The sequence below is a fragment of the Podarcis bocagei genome, assembly GCF_964188305.1.
Source record: "Podarcis bocagei genome assembly, chromosome: 6".
Taxonomy (NCBI): Eukaryota; Metazoa; Chordata; class Lepidosauria; order Squamata; family Lacertidae; genus Podarcis; species Podarcis bocagei.
In genome coordinates, this window is record NC_138130.1 from 92,241,460 (window position 1) to 92,262,053 (window position 20,594).

Sequence of the window (20,594 nt, forward strand, 5' to 3'; positions counted from 1 at the left end):
GAAGCCAACCAGGGTAGGCAGCCTGCAAATACCTTATAAATCCTCATGTAAGGATGAGTTGGGCACGAGGTTTATGCACAATTTCCTATCTTAAAGTACAGTAATATAAGAACTGGAACCAAAAGAACTGTCACAGAAAGACTTCTGACCTCACCCCTCTTTGAGACATCCTCAGATTCACAGCACAAAATGGGCAATTGACTAGCCAATCTGAGTTTATGACTCAACTGTGCAGACAGGCAATGGACAACTGCTGACAAAAGCCCTGACGTATTCAGGTGGATGTCATAGGAGCCAACTCCTAGCGGCCATGGGGGCTTTGGCCCCCACAATAAAATATTTGAGGAGGCTGGGCTCCTACAATGTTGATGGACATTCCCATTCAAGTTGTGTGTGCGCACCACATCATGTGATCGATTATGTGGGACGGGGCTTACCTGGCCCCCCGCAACATTTTATGTAAGTTGGCACTCCATCCAACCTCAGAAAGAAGCCCTCTGTGAGGACAGACATGCACCAGCACAAAGCATCCATTTGTCATTGGTCCATGGATAAGGAGATTTCCTTTTAAAAGCCTCAATCGGGCATTTTACATAATTATAAGACAGCCTGGAATCTTCAGTTTCTGCCACCGAGCTGCTGATAAGGGAGCTGTCACACATTAATGCATAATAAATGCCTTTCCCCCTCCTTCTCTGGTGATTAAACGTCACCCCGGCTATTTTATTGATTTATCTTCCTGCCTTCATTGTAAAATACAGCTTTAACCATTATTTTCCGTACCCATTCCAGGGGTGTTGATATGCTAATGCCATTAAGCTCTCCTAAATAATAAACCTTAAGGTGCACTTGAGTAGCATTTTTTAAAAAAATAAAACCACACACTGCAGGGTAAGAAATGAGTTTTCATGACCAAGGGAAGAAAGGAACTGCCAGACGGAGGAATATAGAGAAAGATCAACTCATTATTTTAGGCCAATGGTTCTCAAAAGGAAAAGACAGACCCTATAGACATGTGGAAATAATTTGCCTGGAGAAGCAAAAGGTTGTCACTCCTTGGTATATCTTGATCTGATCAAGAAAGGGCACTTGCCCAAACCAATAGGATTCACAGCTACAATATGTGGTTATGGCCTGCTGTTTGTACTTTCTGGAGACAAGTGAAGACATTTTTCAAATTTTTCAAAGTGCTGGTGCTTATCTTTCAAACAGCTTGCAACCTGGCATGAGGAGGACACCTACTCTCATATGATCATCCATGGAGACGCTCCTATTGGTGCCCACACTATCAGAAGTGAGGGAAACCTTTTTGGGTTGTGGCACCATGCTTGTGGAACTCTCTTCCCAGGCAAGCTCACCTGGTGCCTGTCATATAAAGGTAAAGGGACCCCTGACCATTAGGTCCAGTCGTGACCGACTCTGGGGTTGCGGCGCTCATCTCGCTTTATTGGCCAAGGGAGCCAGCGTACAGCTTCCGGGTCATGTGGCCAGCATGACTAAGCCGCTTCTGGTGAACCAGAGCAGTGCACGGAAACGTTGTTTACCTTCCCACCAGAGTGGTACCTATTTATCTACTTGCACTTTGATGTGCTTTCGAACTGATAGGTTAGCAGGAGCAGGGACCGAGCAACGGGAGCTCACCCCGTCGCAGGGATTCGAACCGCCGACCTTCTGATCGGCAAGTCCTAGGCTCGGTGGTTTAACCCACAGCGCCACCCACGTCCCTTGGTGCCTGTCATATAACCTTTTCATTAACCTGGGTTTTTAATCTCTTAATGCGTTTTTAAACTTCTGCTCTGATAATGTTCAGCGCTGCCTTTTACAGCTGCAAACAGGTGCTTTATGAATTATTACAAGCCACCCTGACAGTTCTGAAGGTCAGGACAGAAGTGTTTTAAATAAAATCAATAATAAATAATTTACTGCACCAAACTAGGTTTTCTGGAATCCCCCCTGTATGTGGGTCAAGGGCTATTTCTCCCTTTCTCTTGCTTTGGTAACTATAATAGGGTGGCTGAATATTGACAAATTGAGTACATGGTTCTGTAGGACCCAGAAGAAGACGGGGAGGAAAAATTGGTTTGCTTCACATTTTAATGTGACCCAAATCCACATTTCCTGCACCAAAACGCAAGAAAATAAATAAAATGCAGCTTTCCTTCAGAATCCACACTTCTTTGCATTTTGTGATACAGTTCTCCAGCCAAAAGTTGTGTATGAATTTGTGTACATTAGGAGAATTGTGCACAAAAATGCACGTTAGCGAAAATAACATACGAAGATGCACTATTGGGGGAAACTACTGTTATTCTTCCTATTGTAGACCTTCCTTTTGCAACACGCCTTTCAAGTGGAGGTGGTTATCTCAGTCTGTATCTGCACTGGCCTTAATTTATTTATGTTTTTATTGTTAAAGTGAAATAATAGATCAAGTATATATTACACAAACATGTGTATATTAGGTAAAAGGTGTGTATTACACAAAACTACAAAGAAAAATGTCTGTGTTCGTGGAGATGTGACAAATTTTCATGTGAACTTTAAAAACGATTTCAAACAGATGTTGAAACGAGGTGAGCCAAACTTAATGAGAGAAGCCAAAATCGACAGATTCAGCTGCCATGAGCCTGAAGGTATGAACCTGGTCAATTACACCTTCCCAAAGTGAGGGGAAATGTAGGCAAGCAAAGTTGGCTGAAGGATGAAAAGACAAAACCTGAAAGGATTTCACAATGCATTTTCAGTTTTTCCTAAGCACTGCTATCTGCTGATTTCAGTAAGGATTAACTGGCAAGTCCATTTTACTCTTTGCTGTTTGACCTGACAGAGGTATGATTAAGTCACTGACAGCTCACTGATGTCCCTGGATTCTAAAAAAAAAAAGGAAAAGGAAATTGAGATTTTCACCTTGAAGGCCTCTATGCCAGATGGATTGAACAAAGAATGAAACTTGTGTCCTATATTATAGTTTATACTGCATTTGTATGCTAAATGCATATCATTGAATTGTCAGTTATTTTAATCATTGGCCATTGTGGCTATTTGAATTACGGTGTTATTAATTTCTTTTCCTCTGTCTAGTCGAAAGTTTCTCAGAAATGGCTTCATCTTCACCCAGGTGTTTTATAGGTGTGGGAAGATTTTCCATTGTGTTCACAGTTAACTACATCGTTGTGTTAACTTCTGACTGATGGTGGTAGGCACATGTCGTTATGCTAACCTATGGCTTCTTAAGGATTTTTTGAAAATAATTATCCTCCTCACTAGGATGTATATACTGAAACTAGAAACTAAAGAGGTGAGCATTATCTGGCCTTCTGTAAGACTGGTTCTGTATGTCAGTATACCTACTTTTTATAATTCCAAGTATTTATGTTGTTTCAGTGCATGATTTAAACACCTTGACTTTGGACAATTATACTGAAGCCTATGGGCAATTGATGAGATTGCATAATGTATTGGGAGAGTTAAAACCTGGTCTCCTAGATCCTAGTGCAACACTTTAACCACTACCTCACAATGGCTCTCCGTGATAGTATTAACACAGAAAAGCATTTAGATGCACATTTTATCTCCATGTACCTATTTCTGAACACATTCCAGCCTGTTATGCTTTTAAAAATGTACTTTGCTATGTTTTTTGAGCCAAGAACTGTTATCAGACAATCCAGAGAAGTATGAAATCCAGAGGATAATTGATGTTCCAACTGGCAGATTAGTTCAGGAGATGCAAATTAAGGTTGGTTCACTTAAAAATGCAGAACAAACTTATCCTTGATCTCTAGCATGTGCTACATGCCAAAAAGTTTGCATTTTGAATGTTGATACACCATGAACCATCATTGGTCAATGCCAGTTCCACCCATATGTCATATGATAACAGTAATATTAGTAGGGTACTTTATAGGATTGTTGCAAAGAGTACTTTACAAAAGCATGTGAATATGATCAAAGTAATACACACTTGGGCTCCATGATCACTGCAGATGGTGACAGCAGTCACAAAATTAAAAGACGCCTGCTTCTTGGGAGAAAAGCAATGACAAACCTAGACAGCATTTTAAAAAGCAGAGACATCACCTTGCCAACAAAGGCCCATATAGTTAAAGCTATGGTTTTCCCAGTAGTGATGTATGGAAGTGAGAGCTGGACCATAAAGAAGGCTGATTGCCAAAGAATGGATGCTTTTGAATTATGGTGCTGGGGGAGACTCTTGAGAGTCCCATGGACTGCAAGAAGATCAAACCTATCCATTCTGAAGGGAATCAGCCCTGAGTGCTCACTGGAAGGACAGATCCTGAAGCTGAGGCTCCAATACTTTGGCCACCTCATGAGAAGAGAAGACTCCCTGGAAAAGACCCTGCTGTTGGGAAAGATGGAGAGCACAAGGAGAAGGGCACAACAGAGGCCGAGATGGTTGGACAGTGTTCTCGAAGCTACCAGCATGAGTTTGACCAAACTGCGGGAGGCAGTGGAAGACAGGAGTGCCTGGCTTGCTCTGGTCCATGGGGTCACGAAGAGTCGGACACGACTAAACAACTAAACAACAACAACACCACACACAACACAACCCGTCTTCTGCTGCTCCTGTTATGTCTCCTTTTTCTTTCCTGAAATTTAAATACTTTTTAATGACACTTTCCCTCCCTTACATACCTGTCTTTGAATTGATCCTGAATTTCCCCTTTTCATTCCCAGACCTGATGATGTAGGTGATCTCTGCATTTGTACCAATGTCTTTGCTTGTGGCAAAAACGGAGAGAACTTCAGCATTGGGCGAGGTGTCCTCAGGCACTGAAACAAGGTAGTCTCTCCTCTCAAAGACAGGAGGGTTGTCGTTAATGTCTAGAACCGTAATGGTCACCGTGGCGAACGAGGACAGGGTCTGCACAATGCTCTGGTCTGTGGCTTTGACAGTGACATTATACGATGGCTGGAGTTCTCTATCCAATGGATGCTCCAAGATGATGATTCCCGAGGATTTGTCCACAGAGAAAAAGCCGCCTGAAGAATCTGCTAGGGAATAGACAATCTTTCTGTTCACACCTAAGAAGAAAAGAAGAAGAAATAGAAGGCGCTGTTAATTAAGGAGACCAATGTTGTAACATCTGCCCTGTGAGAAATAAGAGTCCAGAAGGGAGGTAATCATTTCAGCATTTCATGAGACGAGATCCAATTATGCTTGCTCTGGGGCATTTCCAAAAAGGACACAGAGACACTGAAATATGAACAGAGCCCATGATGAACAGAGCAAGATGGTGGTGGGTGAGGGCAAGGTGGCAAACTGGAATTCCCAGAGGCCAAGTGTGATGTTAACATTTGAAAGTGCTGGAGGGGAAATAGTTAAACAGGTTACCCAATCAGGATCCAGGGGGGTGGAGTCAGAGGGACTATAAAACCAGCTCTGGGAGCGGCAAAGGGAGGAGTTCGTCGGGAGGTTGGTTGGAGTGGGAGTGAATTGGGATAGAGTTTGTGGGTAGGTTGAGTTAGTGTAGCGAAATAAGCTGAGTCAGGAACAGTTAGGAGCTAGGAAGACGAGTAAATATCTGAGAGGTGGTTTAGTGAGTGAGAGCAGGGAGCGGAAGTTATAGGTCTGGATAGGCACCCCATGATTGTAATTGACTGAGACTGTTTATGGAACCACACGCTTGTTAAACTGCAATAAATAAACAGAAGTTTATGTTCCAATTTAACCCTGACTGGACTCAGTATTGTACCAGGTAGGGCCTGGGTGGTGGCAGCGAGAAATAAAGTGGTGGCACAGGGATCAATAGACGGTGAAACGTCCGGGGACCCTGTGTGATCGCAACACCAAGTTCCTGCACCACTGAGGCAGCTGAAGGAGCCTCAGGCTGCACGGTGGTATGCAGAGATACCACCTGGGCAGCCTTACAAGCTCTGTCAGTTGACTTGGCACCCAGTCAGGTGACCCAGGGAGCTAATACAATGCCACCTTTAGGACATGGTCTGTCCCTCAGCTGAAGCAAATTGTTTCCTAGTGTGATAATGTGCCAGACAAGAGGACATGATTGCTCCTCACCCTGCCTCTGCAATGTAACCTTTTGCACCTAGCTTGAAGTGCCACTCATTAGTTACAGAACAAGACTACTACTACTTCTTCTTTTTTTTGCCTGCTTTAGACTACACAGACTGCCAAACCAGGGGGCTGACAGCTTGTTCTCTCCTCTGATCCCTGTACCGCTTGGGATACCATTCCCATTGAACTGTGACACAGAGCTGTCTTTGGTCATCCCACCAGAACGTGGTGGGATGACCAAAGTGTGTGCCAAAAAGTGTGTCTGGAGAGGAGGGGTTATGTGTACAAGAATCCTGCCCCAAGAATCCTATGCAAACTGGGCAGGTACGCTGCCCAGGTTGTGCTGGAAGGTCTAAAGAAGATACCTGTGCGTGTTTGACTAAACGTACTGAGAAGCCTCTTTATGATCAGGAACCCTGCTGATGTGCTTAGAAGACTTCACGTAAACATGTGAAGGTTGGGGGTGGCAATGTGTACAGGGGCATTGGGGTGGGGCATGTGTCGCCAACCTCCTACACATTTTTCTTCCCTCCCGTGCTCAGGCAGAACACCTGGAAAGGGCTGGTGCAATAGGCCAATCAGAGCTCTGTGTTGACACCAGGCACTGGAACAGAGTTAACTGCACTTCTTCTAAGTTGCAGTAATCAGGGCTGGTAACACCATTAAGCAAGATGAGAGGGTATCCCTCGGGCAACAGATTTTTGAGCACTGTGGAAGATAGTAAAACTGTCAGTTATTTTGCATATTGTTTTCATTCCCATAGGGGATGGGTGGTATTTGGATTTTCTGCCTCAGGTATCAGGTTGCCTGACAATGACTATTAAGTCAACGTTCTAATTACCAAACTCGGCAGGAGGAAGAAAGACGAAGAGAATAAACAAAAACCACTGCCCACGTTGTAAGAGGCAAGGGACAAGGTGTGACCAATGAAGCCGCTGAGAGAAAGTGGGAGAAGAAAAATGGGAGAAATAAAGCACAACGAATCACGTTCATATCTATTAAAAGAAACTCATTTTGCAATCTAAGATCTCCTCTACAGATTGTGCTGAACAGGCTAGCAGGACCACCCCGGGGCAACATAGCAACTGTTCACAGTTCAAAATGGCAGCTCCTTTGAGGCACTTCCTGCTCCACTTCCTGTTTCCCATTGCCAAGGAAGCTGCCACTTGGAACTGCTCTTATTTCAAAGTGTCTTGTCTCTGGGTGCCCATCCTTCTCTGTTAACACTCAGGGGTGGAGAGGTCTGCTAAACAAGAGAGCCAACCACAGCCACTTCCCGAATTACAGGGAGTCGTACGCTGAAGCTGACTCGAGACCTGAAGGGAAAGTATTGTTGTGATTGCCAAATTTCTTTCCACTGTAGCGGGACAGCTACTTGAAACCTAATTAAACGCAAATGCCAAAGCAAAGCCATATACGTTCCCATGTTGATGTATTTATTTCTACAGCCCAGCAACGGAAACAGCAAACAAAGAACATTGCTGTAAAAGTGACAATGTACTGAAGCTGGTGATTCCTTATCCTCAGAGGCAGTTGCAGAATTGCGGCCCCATTGTTCGAAAGCAGAAACTTAAAAGCTTGACATTAATCAGACACACCAGAGCTACTGATCTTCCTCCCAGGCATATTCTGTTAATTTAAAATTTTGTGTCGGTATTTTATGTCTTTTTGCAGTGACAGGAATGCATGGTAAAAAAAAATTAAAAAGAAGGCGGGGGTGTGTGAAGATGATCAAAAGCAACGGAAAATTACTTTTGTTTTCTGCCTGATATAGCAGAAGTGCAGCTGCTTCACCAGAGGGATCTGGGGGACTCCGTTTCCTCCAACCATATTCGTAACGAGCAGCCACAAAAACAGAACACGGACTCTCGCTTAAATTGCATTACGAAAGATTAGATCACCCTCTATGGAGGAAGACTTGACAAGAAGAAGAAAAACCACCCTTCTTAATATAACCGAGACAGTATCATAAGCCTAGGAAAAGTCATTAAGCCCAAATGGTATTTAAACAATAATTTTACCATTTATCATCTGCAGGGTCAATACACATAGGATATATTTCCAAACACTCAGAAGTCATTAAAAGTATGTGGCATTTAAATGATGATTTTATTATCTGTCTATTCTGATACACAAAGGATATGTGGCCGAGCATTCAGAAGCCATCACAAATGCAAGGCATTTAAATGATGGTTTTATCATCCATCATTACTGTTATTTATTTGTATTGCTTAGAATACCCCGTGGCCTCAAGAGAAGGCATTGGTGGGTTATACGGCACATAAATATGGGGTTACAGATAGCTTGAATTTTTTATTTGTCAGTGAGGATTTGGAAGATTTCGTTTTAGTAATTGTTTGGTATGGAGACGTCACATGGGATCCATTTCTACTGGTCTGAGATGTAATGAGGAGAAACATATAGCATGCCTTATAATGGGTTTGAGATCCTTTGCGATTTGTTGTGTTTTCCTTCCACATGAAGACAAAAATGTTGAGAGTAAGACAGAGAACATCTCTCATAACCAGGTGCAGGGATAAGCAATAGGAGATGGTTTGCAACACCACTGGAGAGAAAATGCTGGAGCAGAAAGAACTTCTCATCCAGCTATGCAGTTCTGAAGATCATTAAATCTGGATTAGTCAGCCATCAACACCTATGACCATCCTCTTCCAAGCTCAAAATCACAGTGGGCTACTGAGTAAGTTTGTGGGTCCCTTTCCTGCACATCTCTGAGCTACATTTTCACTGAGGTGATAAACCTATGCCTCGGTTGTACAACTTCAACAAGGAAGGGGAACTGAACAACTGGATGCTTCTCTGTATATAACAAATTATAGAGCTGAGCCAAATATTCTCAGAATAGTTTTTTTCTGAAAGGGAACCCCCCCCCCGATATTTTCCCCTTTCCTTAGTTCCCCAGAAAAAGGCCATTCTACAGAGTTTTTGCCAAATATTTCCCACAGTGGTGTGCCTCATCATCCCCAAAAAACTCTTGTACAATTTCTTTCCCCTGACACAGAGAAATATGGTGAAATTGTTCCTCCAGTTTCATTGCCCAGAGATAGGCTGGAGACTTTTGAGAGGCCATTCTGGCAGGAGCTGATAGGAGTATAGTTCAAAACATCTCAAGGGCATTGGCTTGTGAAGGCTGGCACAAACTACCATGGTTTTGTGTGATGTTTGAAAGTAACAGATGTCTTAAGGTTACTTCATAGACTCCCCCCCCCCCAGCCTTTGACACAGAGAAAAGGTATGAGGAGCATGTCTGTGAAGCATTTAATTAGTTAACCTGGTTGTGGCTACTTGGATTACCACCAGTTGCCTGAATTATGTAGTTCTGATGAGACAAACTATCTTCTAATTATACACAGGGGTGTTAGGGAGGTCATTCTCCCCAGGATTTCCCTACTTCAGGGTTTTAAAAATCCCGAAAGACAAAAAAGAGAGAACCAATCTCAGGATACTGAAGAAAGAGTAATGCACTTTTTTAAAAAAATAAAAGAACAGAGTGCCCAACACAATTCAGCGAGAACAGGCTTTCCTACAAGATATGGAGACAACACTGTTACTGACTGGAATTTCTGTGTGAATGATAGTAATGAGAGTTTATATAAATATGTTACTTTTGAGATTGTATTTGGAGATTTTCATATGTTTTAAGTACAGCTTATTAATTGTTGTACCATTTCTTGCAAACACCCCCCCCCCGAAAGGCCTGTTCTCATTAGTCACTAATAAAAACATGAATTACTCTTTCTGCAGCATCTTGAGATTGGATTTTTTTTTTGTCTCTTTCACAGGATGCTTCCCATCCCCCCCCGTGCATCGTAAAAACTTTACTAACTTTCCTCAAACTAATAATTAGAAGCTGCCCTCTTGACTCTGCCCCCTCCCCACTCTTCTATAACAGAAATAAACTTTTAAAGTGCACCATAAAACCAAGTGCAGGGCATGTTTGCAAACGGCAAGTGTATATGGTGGCTTCATGTCTTCAGTATGGAAAGATTTATTGCTGTATTAGCAGAGTGCTGAATCAAGAGATCTCCCTTTTAATATCCACATATCAATACTGTCATGTTTCATTACTAGCATTTTGCGTTACTAGCATTTGACCCTAATAGCTAATCAGTATGGAGAATTGAAGGTCTGCAGGATGAAAATTATAGAATGAAAGCTTCAAGTGATGTCTCTACTAGTAATCATTACCATAAAAGCTGCTGACTCCAAGCTTTCTTCTGAACTGCCGTAATCGCTTATTTCGGACATCAAGTGCCCTGGCTTACACATCACAAAAGTAGAGAACTGTAGATGCAATAAAATTCTGCAAAGGAATTTTACACTTGCATTTCCAAGCGCTAAAAATGTCTGAACCCGAGATCTAAACGCCAACATTTAACCTGAAATTCCAAGTTCAAAGACTCCCTTACTGTTATTCTGAAAGTTCGGATTTCAAAATACGAATCCCAAGTTTTGAATAATTCATATTGAAAAATCAAAACTTTGATACTCAGAAGTCATCAGGTAAGTTAAGATCTGAGAAGAACACTGTGTTTACAAGGAATTCAAAGGCTGTATGCTGCATTCTACATTGGTTTTAACACAAACTGTAGCTTGGTGGTACAGCACATGTTCCTCATGAGGAAGGTCTCAGGTTGAATTACCAGCATCTCTGGGTAGGGCTGGCAATGTGCCTAGTATGATACCCTGGAGAGCTGCTGGCAGTCTGTGTAGAAAATATTGAGCTACATGGACCAACGGTCCAACTAAGACACTTGCTTATGTTCCGATGTTACTAGTGTTAAGAAAGCAGAAAGTAGAAGAAGAATGTAGGCAAAGAACAGAGGTTTGCAAGCTCTGCCAACCTACAAAATATTTGTGGTTTGCATCCATTGCAGTCTTATTGACTTACCTACATCAGGATCGTTGGCTTGGACTCTCGTCAGCAAAGCTTTCGTGGCCGTGTTCTCATAGACACATGCGGTGTAATGGTCAGAAGAAAACGCTGGTGGGTTATCATTAACATCTTCCAGGATGAGATGGATTTCGGACTGACAAAACCTTCCTCCTCCGTCTGTTGCCCTTGCGATCAGGTTGTACACAGGGATCTTCTCGCGGTCTAATGGGGCTAAGGTTTTGAGTTCCCCTAAAATCAATTGATTGGAAAATGGGGGGAGAAATGAAACCAGAGTCAACATCATTCTCGCCATTTGTTGTTACTATTACTATTGCTCTGTTGCTGCAATGCAATTTCACTTTCAAAATGGTTCACCGGTATGAGCCAGTATGGTGTGAGAGCCAGTGTGGTGTAGTGGTTAAGAGCGGTAGTCTCGTTATCTGGGGAACCGGGTTCGCGTCTCCGCTCCTCCACATGCAGCTGCTGGGTGACCTTGGGCTAGTCACACTTCTTTGAAGTCTCTCAGCCCCACTCACCTCACAGAGTGTTTGTTGTGGGGGAGGAAGGGAAAGGAGAATGTTAGCCGCTTTGAGACTCCTGAAACGGAGTGAAAGGCGGGATATCAAATCCAAACTCTTCACAACCTAAGAACTGAGCAAAAGGAATATCACAGAAAGGAACTGCCCAATCTCCTCTTTCCCTTTGCATCTTGCTCAAGTGCTTCCACCCAAATTCAGGCAATTCCAGCTTCCCACACTGCAGTCTACTGTGCCCCAGCACACACTGTGCAACAGGCCCCCAGGCCTCCATTGATATCTTTATGGGATATAGGAAAGCTCTCTTGATATCTTTATGGGATATGGGAAAGCTCTCTTGCCCAAGCTACCTTCCACTTGCAATTCTCAGGAGGATACGTATTTTTGAACGTTTGCTTGTCCCAAGGACATAGTAAAATGATTCTATAAAAGGATGTGCCCAAGATCATTATGAGTTGAAGCAAGCATGCTTTGTTCTTCAAATAGTTAACGCAAAGTCATTGATTTTAGTTGAAGCAAACCACCGGATTTTTCTCTTCCTTCTTTGGTTCTTACGCAATGAACAAATTTTGCATTCAACAACTTTTGACTTAACACATAGGACGGGTAGTGGCATGCCAAGGTTTTGACAACTCATGGGTTTTGCAATCATAAGAAATGCAGAATCAGACCAAAGGCCTGTATTGAGTGCAGCTTCCTGCTTCACCAAGTGACCAACCAGTTGTCTCTTGGGTAGTCCACAAGCAAGACATGGGGGCATTAGTCCTCTTCTCGTTCCCCCACTCCCTGCCAACTGGTATTCAGAGGTCTACTACAACTCATGCAGCATGTAGACATGATAGCTGGGATAGCCAATGACAGACGTGTTCGCTTAACACTTTCTACCACATTGCCAGGGTCAAGGTGTGATTGTTGGATTCAGACCTACACTTGGATGCTACTTTCTTCATTCCAGGGACCCTGAAGCCAGTTGCTGGAATTGCAGCTTGAAAGAGAAGCTGGAGAACACTAGGCAAAGTCTACTGTTATGCTGATCAGGCAAGGAAGGAAGAACAGGCTTCTGGTATTAGGTCTGTCCAATCCAAAGCATCCATAATGCCTACCAATCACATGGACTGCTGTTGCTCTGAAGAGAGCTGTGCGCACGCTGTCCTATGTTGTACTCTGCCTTCCCAGCCACAGTGGGTGCTTCTTGGTGACCTGTTTATTGAGCACTCATCCTGATTTGCTTGCAGGGAGATTAGACGATGTTGGCTACTTAATCAACAATGGTTCCAATTTGTTTGCATGGAGATTAGATGGTGTCGTATTAAATCAAGTCTTATGCAGTACATTCCAGCACATTTATTGCTAAAACTCTTATCTTTGGGGGTAGTGGATTTGTTGTACAAGACCTCTCAACAATAATTGCACAGCCTGAACCTGTCAGCAAAGTGACTAAGTCCCACACCAAGATGGCGACAGTCTGGAAGTGCCTGTACATCCTTCAATTTCGGTGTTATACTCACAAAATGTTATTGCCTTTTTTTCTTGAAAGCACAAACTCCTTGCACCTGCTGATGGGATAATTAATTAACCATGGAGGTCTCTGTGCTTTTAAAGTGGCATCACAGCTTCTTTACTATCACAGCACATAACCCTTGCCTTCCTCGTGTCTTTCTCACTGCATGGGATATGGCAAAGCACCAAACTTACTGGAGCTTTCTGCTTTCAGTATCTGTGCTATGTTAAAATTAGCCAGCAACTCCATCTGATTGCAACTTCATTGAACATAAGCAGATATTCTTCCTGATCCATGAGAAAAGCAATGCTTTCTGCTGCATGCCAGCACCTAGCAACTGTGGGTAGCTGCTGGCATTGCTTTGGCTCTCCCACTGTGCCCATGCCTTGGTCTGAGAAGCTGCTGGTCATTACGATTTTCCCAGCATGCCCTGAAGCTCCCAATGTAGCACAGGAAATTGAAATGGAGGGCAGTTTCCCAGACCCAAACCTTTCAATTAGGTAAGCCTGTGGTTTGGGAGAGACACACTATGGAGGGGGCCATATTGTCACTTGGTGTCAATTGGAGAAACTAACTTTGGAGGTGGGGGGCTCAAATCTGGAGCCAAGCTTAGCCTCTTTCTAGGTCCAACAGAACCTTTCACTAATTGAGGAAGCTACTGTAACACACCAGTGTGTCTGCACAGCCCCAACCCTGCTGCCACCTTGCTCCTCCCAGTAAGCACCAGAGGCTCAGCTGCTGGGAGGCTATTGCTGCTGTTCCTGCCCCACTAGGAGAGCCATTCCTGAGATGAGCCAATAGCCCGATTCATCATAAGGCAGCTTCTTATGTTCCCTCCCACCCACCACGGTTAGGATCTGTCTGACACTTAAGGATGGATGGATCTGTCAATTTATGTTTTCTCGTTTTCCCCGTCTTAAGTTGAGTTCTCCACATTTCCACATCTGTTTGAATTAAGAAAAAAGTCTGCATGAAAATTAATAAGGATTTTAGTGTATATTTCTCCTAATACATACACTTTTTTCTATGCAATTTCCCCTAGTATGTACATTTTTTGCAAACCAATTTTCCTCGCTGCAATGCATTTTTATGTTACATTCACCAGTACATTCATTTTTTAAAAAAATAAATGCACTTTGTACATGTCACCTGGCTGCAGTATCACATTGCAACATTTGGATAGGTTCGAGTTTTGAAGGCTGTTTGTGCTTCAGCCTGTGTATTCTTTTTTGGGAAAGTGTGAATCATGTAGGTTTCCTTTGAGTGCAAACTGTACTGAATTTCTCTGCCTTCCCTGTTATCAGGTCCTCAGCCGGCCTTGCGGATAGGCTGTGTGGGGCAGCAGCAGTGGGAGCAGTGGTTCCTTTCTTCTCCCCTGCCCTTGGGAGAGGAAAAAGGAAGGTCTCACATCCATGCCTCACACAAACCTCTCATCCGCAGCCCTTATGGCTGTCTCTTCAAAGCAGGAGGTCCTTGCCTGCTTACACAAATCCCCCCTGAGCAAGCAAATGCAGCAGCTGCCTCAGCAAATGAGAAGCTCCAGCTTCATCAAAAGACAGCAGCAGGTTGTGTTGGTGTGTGGGAGATTTTCGTAGAGCAATAGAAAGTGCAACAGCTCCTTCACCTTCCTTGTCTGAAGCCAGGCATAGGAGGTCTCTGTGGCCTCCGTATAGGGTTCTGACTGCCGCTACTGTGCATCTGGATATCTGTGTTCATTCTCCATATTTGGAGGCATAATACTGGTTGCTGGGGAGGAACAACTGGAGAGGGCTACTGCCCTTATGTTCTGTTGCACATGGGCTTCCTAGAGGCATCTGGTTGGTCACTATGGGAAAAAAGATGCTGGACTGGTTCTTTTTTATTGTCTCGTGACAGGCTTACATGATATCGATCTGCAGGGAAACAGACCCCTCAGATCTAGGTAAAAAAAATCAAGGAGTTGATGATAGCTCTATTCCATCCCTAGGAATATCTAGCTTTTCAAGCATCAGTTACTCAGCACAATAAGCTGTAAGCTACCTTGCCTCTGTACTGTTTACTCTGTCTTTTCAATGGGGAGTGAGCTGTTATTTTTCCTGTTCCCATTGTTCCCTCTAACGCAGAGCTTCCTAAACTTTTCATGCTGGTGGCACGCTTTTTAGACATGCATCATTTCATGACACAGTACAGTGGTGCCTCGCAAGACGAAAAGAATCCGTTCTGTGATTCTCTTCGTCTAGCGGTTTATCTGCTGATCGGATCAGCTGATAAGCGGCTTAGCGGCTTAGAAAAGGGGGGGGGAGGGAAAAAAACCAGCAGGAACTCGCAAGACATTGTCGTCTTGCGAAGCAAGCCCATAGGAGATTCGTTTTGCGAAGCACCTCCAAAACGGAAAACCCTTTCGTCTAGTGGGTTTTCCGTCTTGCGAGGCATTCGTCTTGCGGGGAACCACTGTAATTCAGTTTTACTAGCAAACCAGAGTTTAAACTAACCCTTTTCCAGCCCCAGGAAGAGCAAGGGGAGTGTTCGCACGACACACAGTTTGGAAAGCTCTGCTCTAATGGTCACCCCCGTTTTCCTTCTACTTAACAAGTCCGCTTACCTTGATGGTGGGCGGTTTTGAGGCCTTGCAGCAATCTGGCGAGGGGGACAGGGGTCTGGCTGTCTGCCTACCGGTGACTGGCCAGTCTGATGGGCTTTTGGGTGGGCCTCTTCCTGGGGGAGGGCTCGGCTGGCCAATCAGACCAGTTGGGCCTTCACCCCCCCCGGGGGGGGGATAAATTGCAGCTTGACCCAGCAGTACTTCCTTCTGCTTCTCTTTGCCAGACATTTAACAAAGGGATACTGCCTTACCTTTCAAAGCAGCATCAGTCCTAACAATTTTCTTCTGCTCCTTCTTCAAGACAGACAGATGTAACCACACCCTCTTCCAGAACAATTTAAACAACTTCTTTTATGAGAATCTGCAGCGCACATTTCTATGGCTCGGCAGTAACCTAGCATTAAACTCCTCAGCGTGACATGCAGACCATACAGAGAGAGCCATCATTCCAATATTAAACCAGCAGTGAAGACTATTTTCATCTTACCACTTTCTGGTTCCAAGAAAAACTTGTTGTTCCCAGGGCCGTACAGCGAGTAACGAATTTCCCCGTTGGATCCGATGTCCGCGTCTTTGGCGCCCATTTTAAGGATGACTCTGTTGGGTGGAATGTCCTCGGGAAACAATGCCATATATGTGACCTGAGAACCAAAAACCAAAACGACAGGATGTGATTGCTGTTGTGAATGAAACTGTATGTATGGCTTTAGAAAAGAGATGGCTTTTGCGCAATGAGGGGCCATAGCTCAGCAGCACAGTATCTGCTTTACACACTGAAGGTTCCAGATTCAATTCCCGGCATCTCCAGGTAGGACTGGGAATGTCCCCTGCCGGAGATGCCAGGGAGCTGCTGCCAGCCCGTGTAAACGATACTGAGCTAGGTGGGCCAATGACAGCTTCACATTTCCAATTTCTCATTATCTCATGGACATCTCAGCATTGGACTTGCAAACCCCCCCCCCCCAAGGTACAGAAAATACAAACCCAAGCTTTCCAGTATAAATTAAGTGGATACTCAGGGATGATAGAAGACCACCTTGGCTGTGAGTCCTAGAAGACCTATCCCCTGTTTTGCAGGCTTTTTTTCACTTGGCCTGGGAGGGTGGGGCCTGGACTGACTCCAGCTACAAAAGTAGAGGCTACTAAACAGGCTCTTGGGTTGGTATTGTTGAGGGTTTTTTGTTGGTGAGGGGGCATACTAATTTGTGTACAGTTGTACCTTGGTTCTCAAATTTAATCCATTCCGGGATTCTGTTCAACTTCCAAAAAGGTTTGAAAACCAAGGCATGGCTTCCGATTGGCTGCAGGAGCTTCCTGCACTCAATCAGAAGCTGCAGAAGTCGCGTCGGATGTTCAGCTTCAGAAAAACGTTCGCAAACCGGAACACTCACTTCTGGGATTGTGGCATTCAGGAGCCGATTTGTTCAGGATCCAAGCCGTTCAATTACCAAGGTACCACTTTATCTTTATTTTCAGATTTTACGATTTATATGGAAATTGTTCAATATGGTCGAACTTTTTGGCATGCTTTATTTATCGTTTATGACTACTTTTGCTACATTTGTAGTTATGTAAATGCTGTCATGTTGTAAGCCGCCTTGAGCTTGGTTTTAGCTCTGGAAAGGTGACATACAAATAAAATGATGTATGTCTGAGTTGTAGTCAACATATGGAGAAGCACCTATATACATCCCTGGTCTTTGTGATGCTCCTTATCTGGTACGATTTTGTACTGCATTGTCCAGGCATTTCACTGGCCAATTTAAATTTGCCAATGGGAAGGTGTGATATATAAACCTAGACAACAACACTCTATTTTTAATTTTGTTAAAAAAAATATGTTGCCAACCAACCTGATCGCAGACAGGGCTGTTGTCATTAACATCTGTGACAATCACTTCCACAGCACTCTGTGTTACAAACAGTCCATCAGTTGCTGTAATATTCAGAAGGTAGACATCCTGTTCTTCCCGATCTAATGGTCTCTTGACATAAACCTTCCATTCATTCTGAACCATGCCAAGGGCGAACTTCCCTTTGGGATTTCCTCCTGTGGAAAGAGACATTAACTGTCATTAGAGCCACATATATTGTTCCCCAGGGACGCGAGTGGCGCTGTGGGTTAAACCACAGAGCCTAGGACTTGCCCATCAGAAGGTCGGCGGTTCGAATCCCCGCGATGGGGTGAGCTCCCGTTGCTCAGTCCCTGCTCCTGCCAACCTAGCAGTTTGAAAGCACATCAAAGTGCAAGTAGATAAATAGGTACCACTCTGGCGGGAAGGTAAACGGCGTTTCTGTGCGTTGCTCTGGTTTGCCAGAAGCGGCTTAGTCATGCTGGCCACATGACCCAGAAGCTGTACGCGGCTCCCTTGGCCAATAAAGCGAGATGAGTGCCGCAACCCCAGAGTCGGCCACGACTGGACCTAATGGTCAGGGGTCCCTTTACCTTATATGGTTCCCGTTTGTGGGAAGTCTCACAAAAAGTGAAAGCCTGGAGGTGTTCCAACCTTGAATGGCTTTCATCAAGAGAAGGAGCTGACTTTGGTTTTATTTTACTTGCTTCCTCACCTGCACTCAACCCTCCCAATTTCACAAAATCTTTCCAGAGCTGACACTAGCAAAACAGTACAGGTGGTCAGCTTTGCTTTAGACTCCTGATAACTATTTGGTTAACTGTGGTCCTGTCTTCTGCAACTATTCCAAAAGCTTCTCCCACAAGTCAAAACTGGTAACTTTCAAGGAAACAATAACAATAAAGTTTTGAGATGATCCCGTTGTTTAGCTTGCATTAAGGGCAATCAGACTCAAACTGTGAACAATCAATAGCCTCCTCTTCACGACGGCACGACTGTCTTTCCACTTCAGTCTCAAGAGAGAATGTACTACAACCCCCTCACTCTTGTTACCAAGACAATTTCATTAGCTCTTGATTATGCAATCAAGGGAGTGCAGCAGGTTTCCATTAAGGAATCGTCTAATGAAAGCTTTTATCACACTGCAGTGTTGTTTCTATTTTCATTACAATTTTTGTTGCGTGCGTGCGTGTGTCTGCAGAACACACAAAGACACATGTGCCTTAAGTAGACCTAACGAGGGGTCGTTTAAGGAGGAGCTTAAGATAAGGCTGGCAATTAGATCAAATTTATACAAGAGGAAAAGGCAGCCAGGAGAAGGGATGAAGCCAATCAGCTTCCTATTACGCTGAAACTGTGACACCGAACCCGGCGATATTACTTTTCTGCATCATTACACCGCATGGCAACTAAATCAAGTCAGAATGCTTGTCCCCAGCTATCCTCCGAGAGGAAAATAAGACCATTTCACACACTAGGGGATACAGGAAATTAAAAGCATTGCCAAAACAGTTCTGGTGGATGGCCATTAACGTTTCCAGCGGTTATTTATGTTTCCGCTTAAAATGTTACATGTGCCAGTTTGTTCTGTGCAGTAATCACCTTCAACATGGCTATTCCTTGCTCATGAATTTCCCTGGGGCACCTAGCTAGCCATACTCGGAGACAGTGCACTGGGCAAGGGAGACCTCTGTTATCAACAGTACAAGCAATGCGATGTCTGCTCCGTTCCACTGAGTTCAATGGAGCTTACTCCCAGCGTAAGGCACCAGGAAATCAGGTCAGATCTTGTTACAACAGAGACGCAGTCTCGCCGGTCCTGCTCACCTTGTGACGCAAACATGGCGCAACAGCCCTTTATGGAAGTCCACTAGGAGCCTGATAAAACACCAGTAATTTGTTGGCTGCCCGGGATTGCACAACAGCAGTGACAACGGTGGGGGTGGCAAACATTTTAAGAGCTGTTGACAAGGTCGGCTATGTGAGAAGTGAGGTTACAGGGAACCAGGCAGAGGGCCTTCTCGGTAGTGACGCCCACCCTGTGGAACGCCCTCCCATCAGATGTCAAAGAGATAAACAACTACCTAACATTTAGAAGACATCTTCAGGGAAGTTTTTAATGTGTGACATTTTAATGTATTTTTAATCTTTGTTGGAAGCCGCCCAGAGTGGCTGGGGAAGGCCAGCCAGATGGGCGGGGTACAAATAATTAATTTTTTTTTATTTTTATTATTATTATTATTATTATTATTATTATTATTATTATTATTATTATTATTATTACTACTACTACTACTACTATTCTGTGAAGAACATGTTGTGGAATACACCTCGAATAAGGCACCAGTCTGGATGCCTTTAGCTGACATCATCCTACCTGACTTCAAATTACAAGAATGAGATTCTGACTAAACATCAGGAAGAACTTTCTGACAGTAAGAGTTGTTTGACAGTGGGACGGTCTCCCTCGGGAGGTTGTGGGGTCTCCTTCCTTGGAGGTTTTTTAGCAAAGGCTGGATGGCCATCTGCCATGGATGTTTTTGCTGAGATTCCTGCATTGCAGGGGGTTGGAATAGATGACTCTTGGGGTCCAACTGTACACTGCTATGAGGCCTGGTAATCACATGTTATATAGGCCTGGCCTATATGGAACATCATGTTCCTTTTAAAATTGGTGCAAATAATGCCAATAAATAAATAAATAAAGGCCTTGCACTAAGTCAGATCTCTTAACTAATTCAATCCTACAGCAGCAGATTTCCAGGGTTTCTGATGGGGCCGTTTCTCGGCCCTACCTGGAAATGCCAGGATTCGAACCTGGGACATTCGGTATGTAAAGCAGATGCTCTCCCATTTGCCTGTGGTTCTTTCTCACACATGAAACAAATATCAGCGCATCCATGTGTAGCGAACTTTCCTACCAGGCGGCTGCGTTCAGCCATGCAACAATCCCTCTGCATTCTGATGTGTAACACGGTCTCTCCCTGAACTTCTGAATCACACTCAACAAAGATGTAACACAAATAAATGAGCCTTAACTGTACAATAGTTTAAATATTCTTGGGATTAAAGGGAGCGGGGGAAGTACACAGATACATTTCCTCCCCGCCCCCCGCAAAGTTCTAGGTATGCTTTCCTGCAGACCTCATTCTGTAGTGATTAATTAGCTCTCCCCATCAACATATTTAA

General features: G+C 44.0%; 1 protein-coding gene across 11 annotated transcripts in view; it reads right to left on the reverse strand.

Annotated features, from left to right (window-relative positions):
* The window catches only part of FAT3 (FAT atypical cadherin 3), a 745,081-nt gene that overhangs the window by 338,343 nt on the left and 386,144 nt on the right, over positions 1-20,594 (reverse strand). For all 11 annotated transcript variants that reach the window (XR_014008884.1, XM_081197246.1, XM_081197247.1 and 8 more), the window contains 4 exons: positions 17,406-17,602; positions 16,040-16,193; positions 10,950-11,183; positions 4,657-5,046 (listed from right to left, as the gene is read on the reverse strand). Coding sequence is in view for 10 of the 11 variants with exons in the window: in XM_081197246.1 (XP_081053372.1) it covers positions 4,657-5,046; positions 10,950-11,183; positions 16,040-16,193; positions 17,406-17,602 (975 nt within the window). In the remaining variant the exon portion in view is untranslated. The remainder of the gene's footprint in view (positions 1-4,656; positions 5,047-10,949; positions 11,184-16,039; positions 16,194-17,405; positions 17,603-20,594) is intronic.